This window comes from Nesoenas mayeri, assembly GCF_963082525.1.
Source record: "Nesoenas mayeri genome assembly, chromosome: 7".
NCBI lineage: Eukaryota > Metazoa > Chordata > Aves > Columbiformes > Columbidae > Nesoenas > Nesoenas mayeri.
Genome location: NC_137551.1, coordinates 17,457,986 through 17,479,427, shown reverse-complemented (window position 1 = coordinate 17,479,427; position 21,442 = coordinate 17,457,986). Strand labels below are relative to the sequence as shown.

General features: G+C 43.0%; 2 protein-coding genes across 4 annotated transcripts in view; one reads left to right on the top strand and one right to left on the bottom strand.

Annotated features, from left to right (window-relative positions):
- Positions 1-901: 901 nt before the first annotated feature.
- AP3M1 (adaptor related protein complex 3 subunit mu 1) lies at positions 902-21,357 on the bottom strand. 3 transcript variants are annotated; one of them, XM_080348337.1, is made up of 9 exons: positions 21,125-21,357; positions 11,708-11,983; positions 10,778-10,949; positions 8,251-8,388; positions 6,149-6,234; positions 5,640-5,773; positions 4,778-4,985; positions 3,314-3,458; positions 902-2,146 (listed from the first exon to the last, which is right to left on the bottom strand). In XM_080348337.1, exons 2-9 carry the CDS (start codon positions 11,978-11,980, stop codon positions 2,046-2,048), a joined length of 1,257 nt encoding a protein of 418 aa, XP_080204463.1. In that variant the 5' UTR covers positions 11,981-11,983; positions 21,125-21,357; the 3' UTR covers positions 902-2,045. The 3 variants fall into 3 exon arrangements, with proteins under 3 accessions (XP_080204463.1, XP_080204464.1, XP_080204462.1); XM_080348338.1 differs by lacking the exon at positions 21,125-21,357 and adding an exon at positions 20,537-20,758; XM_080348336.1 differs by lacking the exon at positions 21,125-21,357 and adding an exon at positions 20,118-20,631.
- The window catches only part of ADK (adenosine kinase), a 292,886-nt gene continuing 292,096 nt past the window's right edge, over positions 20,653-21,442 (top strand). Inside the window, exon 1 of the mRNA XM_080348339.1 lies at positions 20,653-21,065. Coding sequence (XP_080204465.1) covers positions 21,010-21,065 — 56 coding nt within the window. The 5' untranslated portion in view covers positions 20,653-21,009. The remainder of the gene's footprint in view (positions 21,066-21,442) is intronic.

Sequence of the window (21,442 nt, the reverse complement as noted above, 5' to 3'; positions counted from 1 at the left end):
TGTTCTGATAGCACCATGCAAGGTGCTGAAAACCTGAAATGGGATTTGCCTGGATTACATTCTGTGTCAGTAATGGTGTCAGTTCTGAAATCTTGCAGCGTTTCCAGGGTGCGACAGCAGCCAGTAGCACCAGCTACTCAGACTTCAGCTTGGGATGTTATCAGTTACAGCTGAAAACAAGACCTTGTAAAATTACCATAACTGAAAGATGCTGTTTGCTGACGTGGAGCGGAACTGGAGGGTGAGTCATGAATTGATGGATGTTTCTCCAGTTGAAAAAGGTAGACTAGAAGCTCGGTAGTTTTTAGTAGGCACTGTTGTGTCTACACAAACACAGGGCTTTCCTGCAGGTGCTGGTTCTTAAAAGTGCTGTTTTATCTACACGGATTTCAGAAACTCAGAATGGTCATCTCTGGCCATGTTTACCCTAGTGATGTTACCAAAGTTACCAACAGAAAATATATGCTCATTTCTTTTCTTAATGGTTTGCTGCCAGTGTTCAGATGGGTCCCCCCTCCTTTTTTTTCAGGCTGGATCATTTTTTGTCCCAGTATTTGAAATTTTGACTCCTGAATGGCTTTAGTTCCTGTTCTTCATCTGAAGCGAAGTGAAAAGTTAGCACCTGTTAATCTGTAATCCAGACAGCTCAGGGAAACGAAGACTCTCCAGTATGCTGCCCTTCCTTAATTCTGAACGTGAGTTTCTCAGCCTGTGTGCTGACTGACTGTATGGTTTGGAACCTCACGGGGACCTGGGAGCACTTACTAGTTTACAGAGAGAACAAGCTTATGCTGGTGTATAAGGAAAAGTTTAATCAGCTTTGCATCGTCACTGGTATGTCTTAGAAATATCATCATCTAAACATAAATTGTGCTCCATTTAAAAACATAAAACATGAAAGGGAGCTTAACTGGCACGCTCCTAAATGCCCTATCTAAACTTTAAATAGTTGCAGAGTGATGAAGTTCAGTCAATAGTCGTAATTTCATTGCATATTGGATGTCTCCTGCCTAAGAGCATCACTAATAGTTTACAACAGCACCAACATTTCACAAGATAATGTATTTTCAGTAGAGTTCCCTTTATTTCATAACATTAAAGCACACGACCATTAAATACACTTGACAGTTCTATTGTGCTATCTAAAAAGCTACACGCCAATGTACACATGGCACAGATCTGGTGGCATCCACTTCCAACAAGTGGAACATCCAAATCAAAGCAAAGGCTTCACATAAAAAATAGATCTTACTCTCTGCAACCGTATTCTTAAAAAAATGGTGGCAATGATGAGATTGAATGGGAAGAAAGTGAATTACTGAAGCAACAAACACCTCCCAGATTTAATGCAGAATATTCTTTCTATCAGCTCATCTGCAGATGGCACAAATGAAAGCTGCTTAAGGCAAATGCTTCTTAAGAAAGGCGATTTCTTGTAAACAACAAGGAAATTACTTTTTCCTCATCAGAAACTCTTTCTCGGGAGTGACACTTGCTCTGCCCTAGGCTGCAGTAGGACCCCTGCCCATCTCACTGCTGCCCTCCATTTGCGGAGGGATTAGGCGATGCTCTGTGGAATGCCAGCTTGCAGATGGCTGCGAGAATAGCTGAGCTTTTTCTGCAGGCGGCTGCAGCAGCAAAACCAGCCACCACAAGACTTTTCCAGTGGCCTGTCTGGCCTTCATAATGTGCTTGGCCCCTGGGCTTTGGTATCTGACTGGCAGTGTAGTGTTAGCGACGTTGTGTGGATCGCCTATATCAAACTATTCACCAACACAACAATTCAGTAAAAAAAGAGTGAAGGTGTATTAGAAAAAAGGTACCTTATTTTAAAGCCATATTAAAAAAAAAAACTAAGCTATGCTTTCATTTTATGAGCCGCTGTGCACAAATGCTTTGATCCCAAACTAATCAGTGTCTATTAATTGGCACCTAATCAATAGCAACATAAGTCACTAAGCAGTCAAGTTTTGTTGTTGGTTTTTGTTGTTGTGGTTGTTTTTTTTTTTTAATGGGGAATATCTTCTTGAAAGTAGAGCACGTTCTCATGTCCTGACTTGGAATTTTCCTGCTTTTGTAATGTATTTGACACCTTTAAAAGGCTTGTATTTTTCTCCGTACATGTCCAAGCGATTTACTTTCAGCCCTGAAAAAGACAAAAACAAGTACAAAGTTCAAAGCAGAATGCTAGAAATCATGTCAGTCTGTTTAAAAGTCCTGCTTTCTTGAAGCACGTTAAGATCAGTTACGAAGCTGATTTTCCTTCTTTCCACAAGTTCATCTTGCCTGAAACAGGAGCAGAGACCATTCTCTATCTTCCACAGCTCCTGTTTGCTGCACTTGTGTCCAGTAATGCAGATGAAGCAAAGGACAAATTTTAGAATTCTTTCCACTCTAAATCATAATTGCAAGGACCAGAAATCCTTCTGCTATTAACACTAGTAACTACTAATTACCTAACAGTTTCAGGTTGTCCCCTGCTTTCTTACAGGTTCCAGCCATTGGATCCACTATGTTTTGCTAGATTTAAACTAGTGGGTTGCAAGTTTAAGAGGAATCTGCAGGATTCTGTTCTTACACAAGGACTGTGTGTTATTTTTCTCAGCAAAGTAGTCTAGGAAGCAAAAGGACCACAGCCTGGTACCTCCCTAGAAAGGCAGGCAGATACTACCACCCATTCTCATCTACTGCCTTCAGTCATCCTCCTTCTTTACAAACCTGAGTCTTTGCTCTGTCAGGGTCTTAAACCCACCAAGTTTGCTTGCAGAAGCATTTACACATGGGCAACTCACAAGTGTTTACAGACTGAGGCCTTGTTTGCTTTACATTTACTTCTGCACTTACCCTACAGACTTCATTCTGATTTTACTTGCAGATTGTTTTGAAGAAGAAAAACTAACCAGTTCCAGAAGGAAAGAACAAGAGAGAATTCTTTAAAATTAATGGAGTTTTTACCACTAGAAAGGGCCTCAATGGTGCAAGTCAAGAGCAGCACGCTTAGATCATCATCCATCACTCTTCACCAAAAGGATAAATTTGCATGTCTAATGCACAAGTCAACAAAGAAAACCCCATTCCTCTGTACACTTCTCACAGTCTTTCTTGAGCAAAACAATTGGGAATTCACAATTCCCAGCAAGGGAGTCTTCCAGCAAGAGTAACTGTCAGGTTTGGGTAAATCAGACTTCACCTTTTTGGACCAAGCTGACTTTGGATCAGCATCTCCAATTACAAGATTCACAGGTTTTCCGCTTCACTTCTTACTGCTACGCCTTCTGTCATTACCAGCTTCACACAACACCCACTCACTCACCTGAAATGGCAAGCTGTTGTATCTTAAACTGGATGTTTAAACTTGGATTCTCCTCTGGCTTGGGGGCTCCAGACTGCAGGTTCACTATACCCTTCAGGTTTGGAAGCTTTTGAGGGGTGATTTTGCCAACGTCCCATGTTAACACCTTGTCAGGAAAGAGAGAATAGTAGAAGTAGCTTTCTCGGAAAACAACCTATAAGGTCAAGTTCATGTCATGCTTTTAGTCTGCCGGCTGGGTACAGGAAGTAGCCTGGTAGCCCTGGGAATGATGCCACTGGCTGGGAGAAGGTGCAGTTGGGGCTTCCGCAGGTGTGAGGTCTGTTCTCCCCCAGCGCTGATTTTGCCCTGTCGGCATTGCTGAGCTGGGCTGTGCACTTGGCACATCTGCTCCCTCTGTGATGATGGTTGTTGTGAGACCGGGTCAGGTACAGCCACGAAGCAAGGAGAGTAACCAGCGCAAAGGTCACAGGAACTTAAACACGAGCAGGAGGAGGCCAGGAGCAAGGCACTTGGAAAAGGAGGTGTTTGAGTAACCTTCCCAAGGGTCACTTGTTTCCCATTCATTCTTACACTTCAAAGAAGATACAGGGAACCAAGTTAGCCCTTCACTCAAAAGAGGTGGTTTTTTTTTTCTTCCTACTTCTACAAACTTTTACAATGACATTCCACCTAGTTATCCCAATTCTTGACAAAACCAGTATAATTTATTTCTGCAGAGAGGAAAGGAGACTTCAAGTGTTTTTGTTGGTGTTTTTGTTTTCAAAATATCAAGGTCTGTTCTTTTTGAAACAAAATGTTACTTGGAAGCTTTCACTTGCAATTCAAATCCAGTTGCTGACTGAGATATTCCAAGGGCAGCAGAAAGCTCAGAGCAGGGTGTCAGAGCCAGCAGAATGGTTTGGCTCAGACTGCATTTCAGCAAGAAAGCGTCAGGAGCTTTAAGAAATCTAGGTCTCAAACCCCAGCTCAGAGGCAAGAAAGCAGGACTCTCAAGATACAGTTTTTCAGACGCTATGTCTTCCTTCCTGGGTGTCTTCAGGCAGATCTTCTGGAAGAGGTTATTTTTCCTCATTTTCTGCTTCCTGCTTTTGTGGCTACCTATTTTCAAATCTACTGCTTTTTCTGTAGGTAAGTATGTTTTAAAGAACATAGCTTGGAAAATATACCACAGCTGAAACTATCAGCAAAATACTGCTGCATCCACTGAAGAAAAAAAATCAGAGGGGTGAAGGAACAAGGAAAGAGAGAAAGGAAAGGGAGAGGGGAAGGGAAAGGAGACTGATACAACCAGAAATCACAACTGGTGTGTATCTAAGTTTGAAAACGTAAATTTTAAAGAGAAGATAAACAGATGCTGAGGGAAAGTGTTCTGCCAAGTGTGAAACACTGCTCCAGTGCTCTGCAATACACGACTTGTTCTAATGTTATTTTAGGTATTTAAATAAATAAAAACGTAACACTTACTTTAGTAACTGGGTCAAATGTGTAGCTGCCTTGTGTGGCAGTGAGGTTCATATTAAGCACGGCCTTTGGCATGTGAACTGTCATGACAACTCCTTCTATTGTTTTCCCCATGTTCTGTTTTGGTCCAATGGTAACATCAAATCTTCCTGAAGAACTGTTTTCCTTAAAACTGATCACGTGTTTCACATATACAGGAATCGCAACCAAGCTGAAAAGACAAGACAGTAGCTGAATGCATCCCGGCTACTTCTCTGCTCGAGAAAATAAAGCTCTTTCTCACAAATAGTTGATGTGTTTTTGGCAGTTATTCAAGTTAGAAACAGTTTGTTTCAAAAGTGATACTCAGCTCTTCAACATCATTGCTGAAGTGATTTTATTAACAATCACACGAAAAAAATATTTTCTTCCAAAACACTTGTCCTAATCTCTTTCCATCCATCTGCTTAACTTTTTTAAAGTAATCTCACCAAGCCAAATGTCAGAACAGCCACCAGTCAAATCAGACTTAGTTTGCAAATATCAGCAGTTTTTTGCTTTATTCTTTTTATGAAAAGTAGAGTCCTCTGTGCACACAGAGACTCAGCCATAAAGCATCTTGCAGCAACCATGACTACCAGGAATGGATAGCTCTATGTTACTGTCAGGTACAGTTTGTCCCACTGAAAAATGGTTACTGAGTATCAGCAGCTCACTGAAAAACTGTTTTCTTGTTTTAGTGGGGACAGAGCAACAGATGAGACAAAACCTGGGAACACACATTTTAGCAAGAATGCAAGTTCTCCCCATAACAAGGAGAAATCTGCGGTTACTCAGAGGGAAAGCAGTAGGTGGTGTAGGACCGTGGGTCTAAATGGAAACGTACTTCTGTGAACTGACACGGTAGGAGATCAATCTGAAATTCCCATCGGGAGGAATAAATGAAAGGACTCGCTCAGACTCCCAGCGTTTGAAGCGAATACATGGATGGAAGCTGACGTCATCCAGCAGCCGTGGGTTCTGTAAGTAGTGGCAAAGCAGTAAGTGAATTCCTATCGGGTATCAGCAGTTTGAACTAGCTACTGTACTCTACACAGTTCTTTTTTCTTAGACTCTTAGTATCATTCCTACCCATTATCTAATACACATTACTGAGCTAGATGGATTTCTAGTCTGACCTGGTGCGGCAGTTTCTGTGAGTGTATTTTTATGTACAGATAAAAGCCATTCCAACTACTGAGCAATGCAATTTCTACAATATAATGCAAAACTTCAGTTATTTTTTGTATGTATAACACATGAAGTAGTGATTGCGCTCTTAAAATTGTTTAACTCCGATAATTAAGAAAAATAAATCCTAAGCAATTAAAATTCCTAAATATATATTAAATTTACCATGAAAGAAAGAGAAAGATCTGGCATTCCTGAGAGCTTAATACATGAATCAATAACACCTTGGATTTCTGCAAAGACTGTGGAACCTGCAGGAAAAAAATACAGACACTTGACTTAACATTATTATCAAGGGCCTTGCAAACGTTGTGAAGTGCAGCCAGAGGGCACAGATGATATTTGCACAGCACTCAAGAACATGCCAAGCACAGATAGAAAAGGTCATTCCAGTTACCTGTGGCCTGGGCAGCTGCTAAAATACATGAGCCAGAGCGAACAGCTTGCCCCAAATCAGCTAATGATACTTGTGCCAACTGTTGCACAGGACTTGTCCTGGCTGTGCCTGAACTAGTTGCCAGCATTAGCAAGTAAGAATTTCAGAATATGCAAACTCTGAATCTTTTCTTTCATCCCTGTGCCCCATCTCCACAAAACTAGCAAGTTGTGTAGTGGTGCAGGGACACTGAAGCACATCAAAACAGTCCATGTGAAAACACGGTAAGTTTGTGCTATAAAGCACCAGATAACTTTGGCTTTCACACGCAAGGCTTGTTGAACAGTAGGATTACATATTCATCTTGATGTTAAATAAACCCATAGTGAAAATTTACAATAACATTCCCCCCAAATCCCCCCCAAAACCCAAGCATGTTACCCAGAAAAGCTCATTGCCTTAAATCCCCTATAAGGAGAGAGAAGTGAGAGGAGGACTCTGAACTAATTAACCCTACAAGCAAAAGTTATTTTAGAAGGTGCGTAGACAATATTGCTGATCTAGTCAAAAGGAAGGAGGAATTAGGGGTTAGTATTTTGCCTGAAAAGAAGGGATGCTATTTCAGATTAAAGCAGTTAACCATAACCCTATGAAACAAAATAACATCCCTATTCTAGAGAAGCAACTGTATCTACTTCTTAGTTATACTGAAGATAAGGAAGAAAGATTCTTGCATTGTTAGTCCTCAAGGCATCAGAGCAGAAAAAAACAATGGTTATGACTATTGCAGTGGATCATCAGTAGGAAATTCAAACACTCAGTGGACACTGATTGGGCTTGAAATATGTAACAAAATACAAACATGGTCTTGATTCTGACTGCTCAGATGAAGCACTCCTACTGCCCCTGGGAACCCTGTTGAGCTAGGAGAGTAACACAGCCGGCAGGTTGCTCTGACTGCCATTGTCACCTTCGTTAAGTCTCAAGACGGCAAGAGTAAGAGCTGCACAACTGCTATTTATGACTATCCAGTTCAACAGTGGCCAAAGCATTTGTCAAGTTGGTGTGTGGAACCAAAGCACCACTGAGTACTGCTACAACAAGAGTACTGCTACAACAGCAGCACTGCATGAAGAAATCAGAGATTTGCTCCCTGTCTCATACCACCACAAAATGGTGTCATGCATCTTCAGCTTTAGTAACTGATTGCCCCAATAATGAAGAAACCAGCAGGCTGCTGTCCACAGCACAGCAGTTTTCTTCTTGGGATCAGTTTTTTCTACTTTTTGGCACTGGCAAATTTGAAAAAATACTTATCAGATTCCTCCTCAGAGCTAAATCTAAGATTAAAGATTTTTTGTGTTTGAAGATATCAAGTTTCATTTACAGAAAAGCAAGGAGTACTATTATGCTTCATAATATTTGGCTCCAGTTTATATATAAACAAAACCAATACTGTCCAGCTATTTCACACCAAGTTTTGTCTTGCTGTGAGAACAAAGCTAATGAAAGCTTTGGTCTTGCCCATTTGAGGACCCAAAAGGACTAAAGTAACTTGTTGGCAGGAACAATGGAAGATAATTTTCTCATCACATTTAAAACTTCAACTATTTTTCCCTTTTATATCTAAGAGATAATCAATATACAAACAGAAAACATCTAAGTACAGAATATTTCTTGTGGATGTTCCTGAAGGAGCCTGGAGCATGTTGCTATTTTAAGATGAACTGAACAAATACATTTGGGCACATAATTCATATGTTTCTATTTAAGATATAGATTAATGTATATAAAACACATGCAAAAAAGTGGCTGGACTGTATTCCCTTTAACTATCAGCATCTAAATGTAAACATTCAACAAACAAAAATGAGTTTGCAAGGCATCTTACCTGATTTGTCTATAATCGCATCAATTTCTTCAATGACATCAAAATAGGCTTCATTGTTTGTGTATTTTACCCCTGCTCTGCGCCAGGGAATGTTGGACAACTGTCCAGTGGGAAGTGTGTCACCCACATTACTACTGCCTTAAAAATGAAAAGGAACTCAATTACAACAGGAACATTTCAACAGCCAAAATTAAGAATCAAAGAATCAAACCAAGAACTGCAGACTAGAATATAGACCACTACAGTCTCATTAATTAGGTGACATGAATGCACTTTAAAGATGTGTCCAGACTTAGGGATTTCAGACTATACTTTGCACAGCCAAATCCAATGCTCAAGTCAGCAGGAGGTTTGAGTGGCAGCAGGTGTGGGGCTAGATCCTGCAAAGGATTTCATCACCGCAATTCAAGAACCTTACCTTAAGCATGCTTCCCCCTTCTCCTAAGAGCTGTAGCTGGCTGACCCCAGGGCTGATTTACTGATGAGTTGTTATGAAGACAGACCTGGAAGAAGCCTTAGGGAGAGCTCCCACCCCTTTGTTTGGGAGCTGATGTCAGGCTGAGGCTCTCACCTTGGTACCCATCTTAGCTACCTTGTAGCAACAAGACAGCCACGTCTACACCTGACCACATGCCAAATCCATCCAGATCCTGGTTCAAAGACTTGACTTTCTGGCTTGACCTGTCTCATCATAAAGGACCTTCCTGGCAATCACTGAGCTGTAAATGATCCTGTTATCATCTGATCCTGACCCTGACCTGTTGGCTGAACTTCTGGGCTCCTTAACAGTGATGCCACTGCCCTGGCCTGCCTTGCTGAGACCCTCTGATCCTGTTTTTTAACAACACCCAGTGTGAGAAAAGGGCTTCCTGAGCTACCTATTTATAAACTGATGATTCTTAAAAGAAAAAAAAAAAAAAAAAAAAAAATCACTTCAGGGGCTTAGCTGACTGTTCTTGGAATCCCAGTACAGTGGAAACAAGACCCTCTGCTAGAAGTAGGTCTCAGGACAGGGCCGCAGCTCATGCTTCCTTGTGCCCTTTAGCACAATGAACGTGGTAGTATGTCCTGCTATGTGAGACAGCTTCACTGAGAGGCTGACAGACAGCAGCTATCATTTCTACACAACCTACTGGGTAGGCCCTCTCCTAGCAGAGAGAAAACAGAAGTTTTCATTCTTTTCAGCTAGTAAAATAACTCACACAGAAAAAACCCTTCCTGAGCACACTCTGGTGCTATAGCACATTGGGCAGGAATTGCAACAATCATTTCCTCACTCCTGCTGCATCTCTGAAGGGGAAACAGTTGCTGTGTCCGTGCCTCTTTTCCCCCAGCAGCCTTGCAGGGTGCAGCAGCACTGCGCAGGCTGGGCTGCCAGGCCGGGCAGGCGGGACGGCTCAGGCTGCTGCTTCCCGCCCCCGCAGCACTACGCTGTTGACAGTGACAAGATGCAGGCTGCCCTGAGCAGGTGCTTTAAGCTCCTAGGGAAATCTAATAAGGCTTTAGATAAAACAAGAGGATTTGATGCTGCAGCCCTTGGCTTCAGGAGTCTTAATTCCCCTTACAGTGGTGCATCTAGTCCATTAACAAAATAGAATTTTTTCGTAAGTATAACATATATGTATCATATATATATAACATATATAACATAGTATACTACCACTGAAAACCACATTAAAACAAACAAACAAACAAAAACCCACAAACAAACCAAAAAAACCCAAAACCCAAAAAACCCTCCAACAAATCCACAACCAGAAAAAAGAAATTAAAGCTGATGAGATTTATACTCAAAGATCAACTCCCATATGCTACCTCAAAGACCAGCTCCTCTGAGCACTATCTCTGTGTGGCCCTGCAGCCACCTACTACCCTTCTTTAACACAATGTATAGGTGAACATGTTGCGTATCTCTGTCCCCATGTGACACCTCACGGTGTGTGTACCTCCCCTGCACCCACTTGCCAGACCAGCAGATTCCACCAGCTCAGCAGACAGACATTTGGCTCTGTCAGTGCAAGACATACCCATCTACAATGGCCTGAAACTTGATGAAGGCTGATGGTGGCAGGGACAGGGAGGAGGCTGAGGACAGGCTCTTTTCTTCCCTTCACGCTGTTTGTTCCCACCCAGCAAAGATTTATTAGGTAACTGTTATGTACCTTCCTATAATAATTTCTGATAAAACACATAACCTTCTCCAATGCCCCTCAGTTATTCAAGGCTTGGGGCTAGTTCTGTACCAGTCCCAGAGCACCTGTCTCCAGTATGTGCTGGGAACTGCTATTCCTGAGGGAATTCAGCAGCTGTGGCTGGACTAGGCAGTGCCGCTAGGGATATTAAAGCAGCCAGGCAGTAATTGCAAATAAGGAGGAAGTTGCTTTTATTCAACTCTTAGTTGTGAGAAGTGGCAGGACAGTGGCCACAACTTACGGATTCACACTGCTGTGATATTATTTTTTAGCTATGAAGCTTGATGGGGCTTTGTTTATAAGCAATCAGTCACCACTGAAAATTATTTTCATACCTGTGATCGAGTTGACAACGGAGCGCAAAATTGTGGGAGGCTTTATCAGCTCCTTCAGTATGTTAGATTCTGTTGCAAGTGGAAAGCCATTGTCTAACATTTCTTCTAGAAGTTCATACACAATAACTACATTGTCCTTAATTGCAGTTTCAGAACATTCGCCGAAGTAATCCTAAACAAATCAGAGATTACAAAGGAGAGGATTTTTTATTCCTATTAAAATGCTTTGCAAAAGTTTGTTGGAGTTTTTTGGTTTTTTTTTAACAGACACTCTCAAACAGATCAGAAATTTCAGCTATTAATATTTCTGTAGTCTGATTGCATCTTATGTTAAGGTTACATTTATTTATCACCTAATTAGAAACAAAGACATCATGAACAGTGAAATTAATGTAATGTAGTTTAGTAGCATATATGTCCCAAAGGTTCTCCCACTTGTGGACATTAACATATCTTCGGTTAGAAGACTCTTGTAAAATAAGGAGACTAACTTTTGACAATGCCTAATCCTCACAGAGGAGCTTTTATTTACAGTATCTGTGAAACAGGTTAAAAACTGACTCGCACTTTGCATCTCTTTCCTCCCTCCAGAGTCCTTCATGACTGCATGCTCCTTCGTGTTCATCCATTTAACATGAGCAGTATCAAAGCTTACAGAAAAAAAAGACAGCATTTACAATGTGAGATTTGGTTTGCAATGCATATGCACTGGTATCTGTACATCAAATGAGTATACAAAATATACCTCCTTTCCCTCTGTACACTGTTTAAACCAGTGTTTAAAGTCTTTAAAAAAACTTTAAAAACAGTGTTTAACTTAAAAGGGAAAAGTCACTGACAGGAGGGTTTATTACCTTTTTTTTAAAAGAAGTTTATACAAAAATTCCCTTGGAATTATTTCAAATTTAAAATTATTTTAAGGTGACAGACCTGGAAAGTATCTGCTACTCGGTGTAGAAATTCAATTACAAAGAGTGGTGGCACTTCCGTCTGTATGACAGACACAAAGAAGATTTTATCCCGATAGATGCTGATGAGGTAGTGATGTGGCGTTGAGATGACGGGAGGCACGTTCTCAACATCGATTGCTTTCTCCTGAGCTTCAAAGAAATAATCACACACAGATTGGCTCACAACGCTCTTCCAGTGCTTCTCCAAGAATATGTCACCGGAACAGTTTATAAGAAACAGGCTGTGGATCATTTTCTGTTGGAAACACATTCAAAGAAGTTAAAATAAACAAAAAGATATAAGGGCTGACATCATTTCTTCTCCCAGATTCCCTTTCTTGCAACAGTTATTCTTTATTAACATGCACTGTGAAATTAAGAAAAATATCTGCTTTGCTGTTTTTCTTTAAATTGCATTTTCTTTATCTGGAGGAATGTTCAACCACAAAATACTTCACAGTGGACTGAGTCACTAACATATATCACAATGTAAGCAAGCAGCTAGCACCCTTGATTATTACTTTCATCCCTATTTGTTTTTTGTTATTTATTTCTTAAAGAAAAGCTAACTCTCCTGACTTGGGACTCACTTAAACATATTTGGCAACATGTAAGGGTAACTTACACACAAAGTTTCCTACGGTAGAGGAGTTTGCGTAACTTTTATACATAACTAAGAATTGTACCTTAAGGATATAGCTCTTTAGCTTGCCAGCTTTCAGCTATTGAACTAGAAGAGTGTTTTTTATTTTCTGGCTGATTAGTCTTTTACTTAGGATCTATGCCAAGCTGCACTTGGATGAAGGGTTGGAATTCATTAAAAGTACACAAAACCAGTAGTTTAAATCAGGTTAAAGAATAAAATTGCCTCAAATGTGCTTAACACACACGAAATGTGTTTATATAAAATGTTCTACACTGAAACACTAACTCAAGAAAAAGGGAAGTGTAAACTGCAGATAACACACATGATTCTTTGTCGTATCTTTAAAGATTCACAAATAGCATGCCTCAGCCACTCATCATTTTAGTGATGGGAGAAGAAGCTCATCTGCTTTTTTTAAAAAAAAGAAAAAAATACCCCTATTTTGCAGTCCATTTCTCAACTTTGAATGAGATAATAAGTGAACTAAGCTGTTGATTCAAATGAAGTGACTAAGCTATTTTCTTCACATATACAGAAGAGACATGCTATCAGACTTCAGTTTATCACTTTAGCCTTTACATCAGACAGATATAATGCTTTGGCTGACCTGCAGCATAATCATCCTTTAACAGAGATAAGGTCCAAGTTTAAAGTCAGGCTTAGAAAACAAAACAAATTGTAACCCAACTTTCCTCACAGTGAAGTAAACCTGGTACTTGTATCCTGCATAAATTCATTCTGTAATTGAAAAAGCTGCTCTTGCCACTGGCTATTCATCCCTTTTGCCTTCCAGGTATTGATTTGAGCTGCTCTGTGGCCCTGCAATTATCTACAGCAGGAAACTGGCCCAGCCATAAACTGACACAGAAAATAAAAAGTTTCTGGTCAGATCAGCTTTCTGATACAAGTTATTACATTGCCAGAAAGTACTAGAGCTGGAGGAGAGGAGGTAGTGGAAAAGGGGAGATGATTAGCAGTGGAGATATCCTGAACTGAAGTTTATTTAGCCTTTGGAGGAGTTCAAACATGACTGGAAAGAGATCAAACAGTTACTGGGCATCCACACCTCAAAACAGGAAGATCACTGTCAACTCCGCATGTCCAAGAGAAGCCAAACCTACCTATCAAAAACCTAGCATAGTTTTCAATAACCTAAGGACGCTTGGCCAGGATCATGCCATAAAACACAGATAAAATTTGCTCCTTTGCTAATGTTAACTCTGGCACACAGATGTGAGGAAGGCATAGAAGCATCTAGATGTAAATGGCCCAGTCTCACAGAGATACTAAGGAGTCTAAACACTGTATGATTAAGCTTCATTCCAAAATACTGGAATAAGCACCTAGCTCAATCCAGAATGAGCTCTTGTTGCTGTGTCTGAACCTAAACTGCCCCGAGTTCTACAATGTCCTCTTAATACACTTGTAACACTGAAAAAATATCTGGCCCTGCAGGTCTCGACAAAACAAGAGTATGTCTTTCAAAGCTCACAAGAGAAGGTGAAAAAAGACAACTAAAGAAGGGAGTTAGCATGCCATGTCCCTCCGCCTAAGTCAGCAGATATGGGAAGGGAGCCAAGATCCAGCTTTCCAAATTCTAAACTCCAGCTGCTTCTTCACATGCATGACAGCAACGTGCTCATCTTCACTGGGGCCTTGCCAGGTCTTAGATATCTCCTGCTGAGAGCACATTGTCTTTGGCGGTAGACACAAAAAGACCAATAGTGCAAACATGGACAGAAAAATCCAGCTAAGTCAATACACTGTATGAGGAAGTTCTTTCGGAAACTGTGATTGCCAGTTTGCTTAAGAGTGGGAAAGGACACAAAGCCACTAAGTGTTATTGCATGTTTCTGCTGTATCTCTCCCAGACCAAATTAATCTCTAATTTAGTTTGTTAAAAAAACAGATAATTTTAATACTGGAAGCACAGAATTCTTATAAAGGAGTCTTAGCACAATTGCTTTAATCCAGTTTAACTAAACATGTTCTGAATTTAGCCAGTGCTGAACATTATAACCCTCCAAAATCTCCTGGATAGTCACACAATGGTGGCAAGTATAATCAACCACTGAATGTCAGTATTGTTCCACACCAAGACAGCCCAAACATAAGAAGGTGATCAGCTATAAAGCTTAGAATAGTTCTCTGTACATTTTAATATGGATACAATGGCATATCTGTTAACAAATAGAAAACTCATTTCCTAGTAAATGCACACAAAGCTGCATAGGAGAGTTTCCATACAAGCAGCACCAGTTAATATGTCATTTCCAGAGGACTTGATCTACAGCCCACAGTGGACCAGCTATGCTGGGCTGCAGACAGCTTTGGACAATACTTTGACAAAGTACATCAGGTATGTGTGACAGAGTGTTTTTTAAGCTTTTAAGCTCAAGTTTTTAAGTTTTTTAAGCTTTTAAGTTGTCCTGCTGCTAACATTCATACAGATTGTATTCATCAGAAACAATTGCATTTGTCACGATACACTTTTAACAAGCACAGCAGTGGAGCAGTCCAGCATAATTGCTACCTTTAGGCAGCAGCAAGCTCCTGGCATGTGAAACAGCTGTGTTAGCAGGGCCTCTGCTTGTGCTGTAAGTTCCACTTAGGATGTTAGACCATGACTAGATATGCAATTGAGGGAGCACACAGGGAGCCACAAAGGACAGTAGTGTTGGTCCATGGCCCCTCGTTACTCATCTGCCCCAAAGTGCCCAGGTACTGGCTGTATTCATACAACACACATGTTTGTGTGGCCTCATGGTGAACTGGAAAACCAAACTGACCCAGGGGACCATGCTCAGTGGATGACAGCTTTGCAGTATCTGTGGGAATAGAGTGGTCAAATCCTACCTAGGATTCCCCTTGATACATAATTATTTTGCTTCTAGCTTAAGAGTTCCCTTCAAAGCCCCTCGCATACTCATTTCCCCCTTCACAACTTTTAGCAGTACTCTGAAAATCAAAGCTCCCTTCTTGCAGCTGAAGTGCAGAGCAGGCAAACCCACAGGCACAAGCCCTGGCCTTTCTGTCAATGGGCAGCTCAGTCTGGACACTTTCCTCTGCCAGTGCTGACTATAGTAAAGAAGCTCCTACAGCAGTAGAGCCATCAGTCTGCTATACACGAGACTAAGTAATTTGATTTATCCTATACACTGTCAAACAATTGGCACCAGCCAATTAAAGACAGATTTAATGTTGGTTATCTTACAACTTGTACTACTATAAAAATATCTTATGTAAGCTATTATTTCACAAAAATTAAGAGTGCTCCCAATACGGAATACTTCCCTGCTACTCTATTTCTTGAGTGCCAGATTTCATTTCAGATACATATACATTCCTCAATTCACTTCTCAGTACCCTACCCTCTTGTATCTCATCAGAACATTAGATTTGCAAAGAAAAAAATATTAAAAAATGCTGAACATAAGAAATCAATCTAGTAACAGTAAGATTCCTCACACCAATAGGCCAAGTTAATACTTGTGGCCAAGCAGCAAAGCATGTTAAGAGCTGCGACACTTCGAGGGTAAAGGTCTTGAACCAAAGTGTGTAAGTTTAAAAAAAGAGCAGCAAAAGCACATCACCAAAATTTAAGAATCATGAGAGAATCTGTGCAGCAGCGAACACATACACCACTTTGAGATCGCAGCATAAAACCACTCTATGTAAAATACTGAAGGTGTGCTTCTAGGACTTTTTCAAAAGGACATGTCTCCCACCTCTCTGCTTTTAGGCCTACCCAGGAAGCAAACTGATGACATACAAGGATTATTATTTGCATCTTTAGTCCCGAGCACACCATTCAAGTTCCTTTTAGGAGGCCGACAGCCTTCCATACTACTGCCTGACCTAAAAGCATCTTGCAGACACTGTAGCAACAAGCAGCCCCCCAGAGGTTTTGCAACTTCTCAAAGACTTCCCATCCTTGCTCTGACACACCAAACTCCATGTGATACCTTGTAGTCATCTCTATCCTCCCAGAATTTGAAGTCCTCACAGAATAACTAAATATCTTAACTAAGGCGCCTTGCATACTCTGTTTCCAAGTCTGTATCTTTTCTGTTGACTAAATCTGGATTTTTCAATGTTACTGTCTTTTCAGTCTCTCGGCAGTTGAAACATCTGGACTGAAGTCACAGCAGGCTCACAACAGGAAAGCGGAGCTCACTAGCAAGAGGGAGAAGCTACAAGCAAGGGAAAAGACTGCATGTGCCTGTCCTTAACTACAATTAAGTACTCAAAAATGTAATTAATGCAGAAATACTGTCAGCAGCTGCTCTTCTGTAACACTGAGCTGAGTTACAGTCAAAGCTCTGACAACCAGGAAATGAGGAATTTATCACTGACCTCTGCAATGCCCTTTAGAGCTAGTAATAATTACTAAAAATGGCTCTAAACGGGACCTTCACTGGGAAAGTATTCCACAGCTTCCATGTTCCCTGCATGTGGTGTAGCTGCTCTGAAGGGTAGAGGGATTAGTGGGGGTGGACTGTCTGAGCCTCTGTTATGTATTTGTGGAAATGAACTTCTAGTGACAAGTGAATGGAAAGTAATAAAATGCTTAAAGTAACCTGGAGAAACAAGCTGCGACAGGCCGTTCTAGTTCTATTTTAAAGGTAATATTTTTGTCACAACCAGCTGGTCAGTAGTTTAGCTTTTTCCTATAAATTCAACATGTGTCACAGATGTGGCAGAACTAGACAGACAATCTTTGCTCCCCACCTCCCCAACCCCATTCACTGCCCCTTAAAACAGCAAACTTAAAGAAGTACTATTAAATACTTGAATGACATTTCAAGACAGCAAACGTGGCAGCTCTGGCATATCACTGGCTGGACCAACCCTGACACAACATTAGAAGTTGTGATTCAAACTGATACACCTGGAAGTCTCATATCTTACTAAAATGTGAATGTTCTGTAATTTCACAGGTTTTGTAAGGCTCCTATCTTAGCATATCTTACTGCTGCTGTTCAAGTGTCATTAATCTGTTTACTTCTAAGATGCCCACATTTTAGGTGTCTGCACATTAATAACATTTTTGCAACCCTTCTTAAGAATTGCCTAGTATCCCCCTGTTAGTCAAGCAAAACTCCCATAATCAAATCAACTCTAACTTAACATCATGAAGTGCTTGTGTCTGTACAACTACTCAGATATTTTCCCAGCAAGATCATCCCTATTAAAGGCTAAACACTTTGCCTCCCTGATGCTCAGCATACATTTATTTATCTTTACTTTCATTTAAAACACTGTTAGCAACTTTCTGGAATTGTTTTTATAAGGAAGTAGTCCTTTGAGAATACCCTGAAGTTGTCTCAAATCAGTGTTTCGTATCCATAACAAATTTCTAACTTCCTCCGTGCTTTAACCAATAACAGTCACAGCCTGCATAAGAACTTGTGCAGCATTTCATCTACTGACTGTTGAGCTTTCCAATAATTCATCTGCATGGCGCCACTGTCCAATTTAGTTCCAGTACAAATCTTCTAATTGCTGGCAAGATAGTTCCATTTCTTGCCAGCAGAACAATATTAGATCCTGAATAATCCAATAGTATTAGATCCTGAATAACTGCAGTTCCCTTTGGGACCTGCAAGAACAGAAAGCTTCACTGTAAAAGCTTAAAAAGCAAGAGTTTCTTAGAAAAAAAAACCCACCAAAACAATTAAAAATTCATTGGTAAAACTACATTTTTACATGAAGATGGAACATTTTTACCATAACTGACAGCCGAATCAGCTGCTTTAGGACTACCAAGAGACCACTTTAAGAAATTCTCCCTCTGAAAGCAGTGTTGATGAGACAGAGAGGGACAAATGGACACAGGCATTTACTGTCAATGGGATTTTCAGGAACAGACTGATAATTAGGATCATACTCCAGCCAAACCATGGAGAACTCTGAACGGCCAAGGCCGCAGCATTTGATCAAAGCATATAAAAGCCTCATCTCAGTAGTTCTTTGGGAAGATGTTTTCCGTTGTGCTCTCCCAATTCACTGCTCCAGTAAGTCTGATGAGCTGGGGCGACAGTGCCACCAGCTTTACACTGCTCCTTTTCACAGGCTCTATTTTAAGAGGCACTCAAGGTTCCAGAAAGGACAAGCACAGTGCCAAAGAGCCACGCACTACTGAAATACTAGATCAGAGCCGGCAAGTATCACAGGAACTCTGCTGTAAATGACAGTTCTTACTAATGTGTGCATACTCCATCACAACTGGGCCAAATGCAGACGGTAGAAAGAAGGCACAGAACCACTTCTACCTCTCTTCCATAAGAAGAGAGCAGAGCAGCACTCTTTAGTTCTTCCATTGTATATGAATAAAATCAGGCTCTCAAATACTAAGTCTTAAAGAATCTTCTACAAAGTTCCTGTTAAAAAGCAGCCTCTCATGCATTATGTTGAGTAAGCATAAAAAAATTACACTTATTTTCTGTGTATTAATGAAATTTTGAAAGCTATATGAGAAGCTTTAAATTGGGGGGAAATAAAAGGGAAATAAGAGGAAGGAATTTAACATTTCAAAAAGGTTTAATTTGGTTTCCTCCCACTATTACAGCCATGAAGTACTGCTGCCACTTGTGACCCACTGTTCAGACCATTCTACGTCAAGAACTTCAATTTTTCTTTCCTGAATCCTCATGACAATATTTCTATTTAAGATTCTTAATGCACAACTGCTTGTAAGGAGAGCTTTGTTCGAAAAAATAATTAGGACTTAGCTGATGCATAGCTGTTTTGCACAATAGGAAATTTCATTTCTGGACAAGGGACAGAAAAATTAAGTACTAGAGGGCATGGAGTGGTCTTAATGTTTAATTTTCCATCTGCAAGGAATTTTCAGGTATGCACACACAGACAGGAAAGAATCTGCTTGTCCCTCTTTTTTTTTTTCCTTCAAAACCAGGTTTGCTTGTGTTTTTCTTAGCACCCAAACCACCACAGATTAAATCCTAGACACTTACAGTGAAATACTATTTAGATTTTCTAAAAAATAAATGAGAAGCTATGTACTATTCAAACCTGCTGGGAACTGCCAGCTGAATCATTCTCATGGTTGCAATAGTCAGTTCTTTTGTAAAACACTGCTTCCATCATTCTACCTCTTGCATGAGTGATTTTCTTGTGCTTTTCTTGCAAAATAGTTTTTCCTCTCCCATACTGCAGTCTGCCTTCTTTTAACATGAATATCTTCATAATTCAAGTATGATTTTTTTGCCTGGTTCTTTACACAATAGCTACATTTAATGGTGAAGCTACTCCTCCAGTCTGATCAACATCTAATGGGTACAAATCACCATACTGAAAAGATGCTGAGTGCATTGCAACTTCAAGGCAGATTAGCACTGAAACAAAAGAAAAGCGGCAACAACCTCCTCTCAATTACCCTGCTAGGTACTGGCCAGGGCAAAAGCGATGTACGATGCACAGTGATGGATGATAACGGATTCATTTCCAGCGCATATTATGCAAATCTACACTCAAGGGGCCCCTTGCTAATTAAGCAAGTACATCATGGCAAGAACCACCATGTTCGCAGCAGTGCTGCCGAAGAAAGACTCAGGCGACCTGGGTGCTGCCCCCCTGCCCCTCCTGGCTGCAGCTTTTGCCGTGGATGGCAGTTCCCGCATCATCCCTCCCGCAGTCCCTGTGCCACCTCCCCTAAAAACCAAACTCAGTCACCTCCCTGTGCGTGATCCCTCCCCATTGCCGCTTATCGTTCCGGGCTGACCTGTGCAGATCGTCCCCTTGAGCCCCGCGCAACCACCGCTCTGAAGGCGCCGGCCGGGCCTCCGCTCCCGCGCAGGCCGAGCGGTGCCCCACACGCACCAGAGCCCACACGAACAGGTGCTTTATTCACACACGGAAATAATTCAGTATACGGAGGGACACCGAATAATGGAAAGGGACGCCGCTAAAACGGGAAGTCTCGGGTTTCCGGGGCAATCTGCCGCCACCGCCGCTGACAGGAATGTCACCCCGGCCTGACTCCCGCCACCCAGACCTGCCGGCGGCTGCGTGCGGGGCCGGGCACGGGCCACTCCCGCCGGGCGAGGGTTTCGCGGCTGCCGCCGAGGCCCGGCCCGTCTCGCCGGCCGTCGCGTCCCCCGAACACGGAAGCCAACGGCCCCCCCACCCGGCCCCACGTACCTCCCCCGGCCCGGTGCGGCCCGCTCGCCCCGGCCAGGCTCGGCCCGTCCCGCTCCCGGGGCAGCGGCCAAGATGGCGGCGAGGCCCGGCAGCGCGCGGGGCCGCCCCCCGGCGGACGCGCGGGCGGCCGGGGCGCTGCCTGCGCTGAGCAGCGGATAACGGGCGCGCCCCCAGCCCTGCCGGCCCCGCTGCCAGCCGCCCACCGCCCGCCGGTGCCCCTCGGTCTCGGCGGCGGGCAAGGGGCGGGCGCTGTCTCTAGGCGGTAAAACCACCCGGGCAGGCGGCGCGGCGGCGCACCGCCAGGCAGGAGCGGCGGGCGGCGCGGCCTGCCCTACCCGTCAGGCGCCCGGCACAGCCGCCCGCCCCGCCGCCCCCGCCCCCCGGTGGCGGTGCCGGCGCGGTCGGCGGGGCGGGCCGGGGCCGGCGGGCGGGCCGAGGCGAGCGAAGCGCGCCACACGCCAGCCAGCGCGAAGATGGCAGCAGAGGAGCCGCAAGCCAAGAAGCTCAAGCTGGAGCAAAAGCAACTGAGGTAACGGGCGGCGGGGCCGCGGGAGGGGCTCTTCCTCACGGAGAAGCCCCAGCGCATACCGGCGGGGGACTGGGCGCCGCCGGTGCTGCCCCCGGTGGAGGACGAGACACGTGCAAAGTCACAGTCACGCCAGGAGGGCCGCGCCGCGCCGGGCTGGGCTGGGCCGGGCCGGGCTGGGCGCGGGGCGGTGCGGTGGGGGCGGCGGGACCGCGCTCCCCTCCCGGCGGCGCCGGGCGCACGTGGAGCCGCGCGGCGGGGCCGTCCCGCTGCTGTGCCGCCCCTGCCTGTGCCGCCCCTGCCTGTGCCGCCCCTGCCTGTGCCTCTCCTGCGCTTGCCGCTCTCGCCGTCGTGGCAGCCGCCCCGCGGGTACCGGTGCC